Source organism: Triplophysa dalaica, chromosome 22 (genome assembly GCF_015846415.1).
Source record: "Triplophysa dalaica isolate WHDGS20190420 chromosome 22, ASM1584641v1, whole genome shotgun sequence".
NCBI classification, from domain to species: domain Eukaryota; kingdom Metazoa; phylum Chordata; class Actinopteri; order Cypriniformes; family Nemacheilidae; genus Triplophysa; species Triplophysa dalaica.
In genome coordinates, this window is record NC_079563.1 from 17,631,912 (window position 1) to 17,638,484 (window position 6,573).

At 37.2% G+C, this 6,573-nt stretch overlaps 1 protein-coding gene across 2 annotated transcripts in view; it reads right to left on the reverse strand.

Moving 5' to 3' along the window:
• Positions 1–5,850, reverse strand: part of ttc28 (tetratricopeptide repeat domain 28) — a 179,555-nt gene extending 173,705 nt beyond the window's left edge. For both annotated transcript variants that reach the window (XM_056736456.1, XM_056736455.1), the window contains exon 1: positions 5,715–5,850. In XM_056736456.1, the coding sequence (XP_056592434.1) occupies positions 5,715–5,744 (30 nt within the window). In that variant the 5' untranslated portion in view covers positions 5,745–5,850. The remainder of the gene's footprint in view (positions 1–5,714) is intronic.
• Positions 5,851–6,573: the final 723 nt, after the last annotated feature.

The window sequence follows — 6,573 nt, forward strand, 5'->3', positions numbered from 1 at the left end:
TCGTTCTCATGGAGACACTCACAACACAAATCTCCCTTAAACCACACCGTCACAACCATTATGACACCACAAAGGTCACAAACAACCCTTCTCACATTAACATATAAGCATCCACATATATCCACAATCAATCATCAATCTTATGTTCAGTTCAGTTCAGTTTTGTCTGTTTGCTTTTCTTGTAAATTGTGTTAAACAAATACAAACAGTGCTTTGTTAGCTTTATGAGGCTTTAGGATTATACTCCCAGTAACACACAAGAACTAACACCAAAGTAGGAATGTTGAACAATACATTAGAAAGTTAACTGTTATTTTTATATTTTTTCAAATAAGACCGATGATATCTGAATATTGTAGCTCATTTACACTCTTAAAAATATAGGTGCTTATAAGGTTCTTCCCATAGATAGGAGAACCGTTTTTGGTTCCACAGAGAACTATTTAGTTAAAGGTTCTTTAAAGAACCATCTCTTTTTTACCTTTTTAAAATCTGAAGAACCTTTTATGCACAAAGAATTTTTCTAACAAAAAGGTTTGTAAAAAGGTTCTTCAGATGTTGAAGGTTCTTTATAGAACCATTTAGACAAAAAAGGTTCTTCTATGGCATCAAGAAGCACCTTTACCTTGAAAGTAATATTGCTTTTATGCTCAGCTTTCATCAACATAGAGGTCACAACAGTGGACAGACTTGGTCCCTTCTAACGCAAACAAAACACATACCGTGTCCACTAAAGAGAACATCTCAAAAAAATGAGACATAAAATGCATTAAAAAACCCTGATTGATGTTGTCATCAATTGTGGCATGAATGATATTGTTTTACATTAGTATTATTATCTCAGACAGAACAGTACATATACTGATTGATAAATGCTAATTATAATTATTGGTTGAGCTTTGGCCCGAAATGTTCATGAAATATTTATTAAGCTACACCTTTTTCTAAATAAATCACAAAAAAATAATTGCCTATTTTTGCCATGTGCATTGGATCAAAACTTTGCTCCAGCATCACCAATCCAAAGCACATACAACACACAATGTTAGTGTGAGTCTGTGCTCATTGTTTTGGCTGAGAGGCTGATTCCTCAGGGAGACACACACCAGTGGCCACTGCTGACTTTAGAGAACGTAGGAAATTTATTGCTCGCCACCTAAGAGCTTCACATCTGGAGAAGTCCCAAGAGTGATGAGGAAAACAGAGAGAGAGAGAGAGAGAGAGAGAGATGAGAGAGAGCAACTTCAGACTCTTCTCTCTCCTGTAATCTCACACACAAGCCACACCCTCCAGTCTTCTACAGGAATTCTGGGATAGCACAGCAGAGTAATTACTTCCAGAGAGCTGAAACAGAGTGACTGAAGGAGAGAGAAGAGACAAATACTCACGTCAGGGGAGGGAAACTGGAGTGCAAAAGGTAAAGAGCAAAAGCATGCATAAAACCCAAATTGAATGAGAAGTTGCTTGCAAAAAAGTATAATTTTATAGGAACTTATGTCATCAAGCAGGAAGAAAGAAATAAAATAGAAAAATGTAAGAATAAAAGCAAGAAGAATACACATCCGAAGAGAGAAGTAAATATCACCTACATATGCAATAATAACACATCTAACATCCGCATGTTGCCTAGTACAGCAAAATCTATTTTTACTTATCAATTATAAATATTTTTTATAATTGATAAGAGTGCAAAACTCCCGATAAGGTCAGAAAATCATGCCAAAGCTTGCCACTGGACTTTACAGGAAATAAATACAATTTCCCTGCGTTTCTACTATTTTAATACTTTCTTGCAAAACCCACAGACAAACATGAAGGGTGACCAATAGAAAGGACTTAAAAAAAAAGGTTACAAAAGTTATGAGGTTTCATTCCGAAGGTCAAAAAAGTAAAAATTTTGTGGTGGAGTGTTTAGATGATTTATTGCGTGCTCTTGATATATGGTGTTGAATAAATTTAATAGCAGCAGATTATAACATAATCATTGGCTGTAAAGTATAGCCCTAATAAACGTGCTGAAGTGAAATTGAAAACAAAAGTTCTGAACTGACAAAATAATCGTGTTTAATAACCGTGATTAAATTGTGATTATCATAACAATCATTTTCCCAATATCGTGTGGCGCTAACTTTCACAATCACATTACAATTGCCAATTTTAAATAAATCAATTCATTTTCCACAAGTATTGTTGTTGCTTGGTTGCCAGTTGTGAAGATGTCCAACTGTTATGGACGTTCAGGAAAGTCTGACACCCCACCCATTCAAGGCTAGACACAGATAACAGCGTGTGCGGTATTTGTGTTGGCTTCATTGGACAACTGTACACGGGCAGATAATGAGAGCCTCAGTGTAGGTAATTCTAAAAAGAGTTCAGAGATGGAGCTGGTGCTCAACATCATCCTCAGCTGAGACAACATAGAGAAGAAGACCTCACAATATTCATCACACACACACACACACACACACACGTAAGCTACACAAACAACACATGTAACAAACGGCACACATGTAAAACTCCCAGTCCCAAAATAACATCTGTAAACCGACCACACACATATAATCGCCACGCTAAATCTAGTCAACCTCCCAGTGTCTCTGGATATGAACTAATTCCATTTGGGTGTAGAGAGGAGAGTGATTTGATTGATTATTCTCCAGTCCAAATTACCGAAGAACATGAGGATATAACCAAATCTGATCTCATGCTGGTCACCGTCCAGTACGGTCAATATTTTACGTTCCTCGTGGACTCAACACCTCATTCTGATCTTAACAGTTTAAAAAACACTTTAGCTTGGAAAGCAGACAAAGCGCTGCTCAATGGTCCAGCAATGACCTCAAAGAATATTAAAAAATACAATATGTCCATACAGTCTACAAAAATAAGCCTCATTATAGCAAAAATAGTACAGGAGTCAAAATGACCCAGACATCTTCTTTGAAGACGTTTAGGTGTCCTGACATCAAATAAACTCAATCTGACTTCTAACATACTAAACCACTGAATACATGAGGACAATGCTTTATTGTTTCCATTTCAAATATTTTGCTTGATTTGTCAAACACCCATTAAAAGCATTGTGATACTGCACAGAGCTGTGCGTGTTTACTATTAGAAGCAGCACGGGGTGGGTTAAAAAACTCCTGAACATCTCTCCAACGCATAAACAAGACCTCTCAACCTGTCTGGAGCTCACATGTGTCATGCCAACATTAACATATACAGATTAGTGAAAAAAAAACATTTGGAACATAGTTATACAATCATACTGTAACTGTACAGCAAAGTTAAAAAAGGAAAAGATTCGTTTGGGGGTGACAACCTGGACACATTTTGTAGAGCTTCATCCACCCAATTAAAAATACCTTTTCCACAATAAACAATGCTGATCCTGTGTCTCACTGCCTTAACTTCTGTCTGCCCGTTCCTGATTCAACCCCTCCGTCTTGAGCAGGTCAGGGGGCTGAGTCACATTCCTGGGAAAATGAAAACAAGCTTCTCTTCTGGCAGGCATCAGGCGGCCAATGCCCGCTCAGATACACCCGCAGGGCCATGGCTCAACTTTACATTATCTGTCTGCTGAACAGCTGTCTTCAGCTTTTCTCCTCTGTCTATTTATGAACATGTGAACATCTCACGCACATCTAAAGACAGGCCCTATTATATTATATTATAACACCATTATAACACCGGTTATAAATGTACAGTACAGTCCGACAATCACTAGCATTTGCTGGGTTTTTTAAGTTTTTGAGGAAGCATACTAGGTTTAATTTTATCACTTTTAAAAGCGAGGAATCAATGCTTTCCATTTCTTTTATTGTAGGGCTGTGTGCAAATAATAGAAAATGTATCGTATTCATTAATTTTGGTCTTCAACAGTTGCAAAAACGATTATTGTGCTGCATTCCATTTGGCAAGAAGTTGTTTAATTTTTTATATGTTGTTTCAAAGTGTTAATAATTTGTGATCCTTACATTGGCCAAAATAATAAAATTAAAATAATCGAGCAACTGTACTCTTTGACAATTAAAGGTTGAGCGTTGAATGAATGAAACTACAGTACAACATTTTGCCAATGCTAACCAAATTAGCTGTCAACATGCGCAGGTTGTGTGACTTGCCCTCATCCTCAAAAATCATGAACAAAAAACAAGGGAAATCAATTGGTTAAATACTCAACCGGCAACAGGGATGAACATGTATTATCCAGATTGAAATGTGCTTTAACTTAAACATATCAGCGTTTGATTTTAATGACATTTTTGTTTACTTCTGTTCAATAAACAGATTTGGTACCGTGTTGGATTGCCAGTTCATGTCCAATGTAATGTCCTGAAGCAAAGCCAGTTACAGAACCATTGAACTAGTGTATTTTCACAGTAAAAGAAGGGTTATATCGCTTTCATACAGGTATAGACAACTCTTTAACCAAACATTATCTAATGCATAAAGCATAATAAAAAATGCAGACAGCATATACAAATTTAGTCCACCATGTGATTTGTTCTGGTGCAAAACTCCAGACTACAGTAGTCTGTCTGTGCTGTCCTTCAACACCATCCCCTCGACCTCCATCAGACCGAGAGCTCTCTGCATTCTTCCAGTCTGATTTCGGAGAAAACACAGGTGCACCCCAACATCTGCTCGTCTGACAACACCACAATGTGATCTGTTGGGAACGACCACAGTAGATGTTTCCTGGATGACAGCATGATCCAACTTTTGACAGCATTCTGCCTGGTTATGGGTAGCACCTGCTATGTGGGAAAAAATACTGTAAAAGTGTTCCTTCACTTATTAGGAAAAAATCCTGGCAATAAAAACCTGAAATGATTGTAGAAAAATGTCACCAACTTTCTTTTCACTGTGTCTGACTTTAATTATGCTATTGAGTGATTAACTTCATCCAGTCAAAAGTATTTCCATGCAATAATAAACAAAGAATAGTTTGCCCTCAGTTACAAATCTTTGTTTATTCTATTTGAAGTGGTCCACTTAATGCAAGATGTCTTGTTAATTCAACAAATGATTGTCATCAAAACTAGAAAAAATTCAATCGCCACAGTCACACATGGACCTATTACCACACAAACCAAAGTACCTTGCAGGGACAATAAACAAACATTGTCAGGCAAAACCTCTGAACATCACAACAAATAGCAAACACAGACGAAAAACAACAACAGCTTGAATAAAATCAGCAAAACAATTATCTTCAAGAATTTAAACCTACAGCAAATAGCTCAGCATCCCCAAAACTACCCGCAAATTTTCAGTAAGTGTGCTGTCATAAATATTGACTGACTTTAACAGTCTGACTGTGATAATAACATAATTTAAGGTAAAATGAAAGTTTTAATGCAAAAGTTTAACCCCTGTTGATTCACCATGCTCATAAACCCACAATGCGACTCTGATCTCATTAACATCAATAATGACACACTTCATTGAAATATACATCTACACAACCCTCTTCACTGCAAAAGAGTGCAGAGACAAGTACAAAACTCAATGCAAAACATGCCTGAAAACTGAAAACGTGCACGAAAACAAACTAAACTTTATTTTTTAATGTATATTGAGTTTTGACTGTAGCTCGCAAACAGGAACGCCAGGATACAGCACCATTACACACAGGTCTACATTGTAACAATGTGCACGGAAACACTATAAAGCCGCACAGTTCCCTGCGTTTGGTGTTTATTTACCTTTTCTCTTCTCGTTCCTTCTTTCTCCATCCTGTCGTGTGCTTTAAGTATCCAACAACTGGATCAAACTTTCATCCCATCATACTTCACACGTCCCGAATCCACGATAAAAAACGATTCATTCCTTCAACCGAACTGACTTCAGCTAAACGTGCTTTATTGAGAAACCGTTCATGAACAAACGCTCGGCAGCTCTTCGGGAAAGTTATTCCCGAGGAAAGTTCGCCATGTTGTCAAATCCGCTTTTCTCTTACAGGATTTCTCCCTCTCTCTCCTCCCGGTTGAGGCGGTTCTGACGGTTTCAGTATTTCAGGCCTTCGGTTACTATTCGTGACATCAGACAGGAGTTGTATTACCTAAGTTACTGTGACCGAACCGCCGCTATATGCACTTCAGTGACTTGACATTTGATATGCAATTTAACAACATTATTTAATTGCGAGAACATAGGAATGAATCTTTTCAGAAATGCGTAATCTCAATTATATTAGCAAAGGAGTAGCTATTTAATTCCATTGCAAACCCGTGCCGTTGTCACCATAGTAACCATGGTTTCCGCCTACTTGGCGTTGCTATTGTAAAAGCGCAACGAATTAATTTTTTCTCGATAAAGCTTTGAATTTCAGTTATTTTTGTATTTACTTAGAGAGTAAAAGTGTACTGTATAAAGTATTGTTAACATTGTAAACTTTTGTATTCTCATTTCTTCCAGTGACTTATTAAGTCTACATCTGATGGCCTAATGGTACCCAAAGATCTCCAAAAACAATTTACATCATGGATACAGCCTGGTTGTTTTTTAAAGATATTTATACGCGTCTAAATATTGTCAACACAAAGGAAGGGAAACGAAGACACA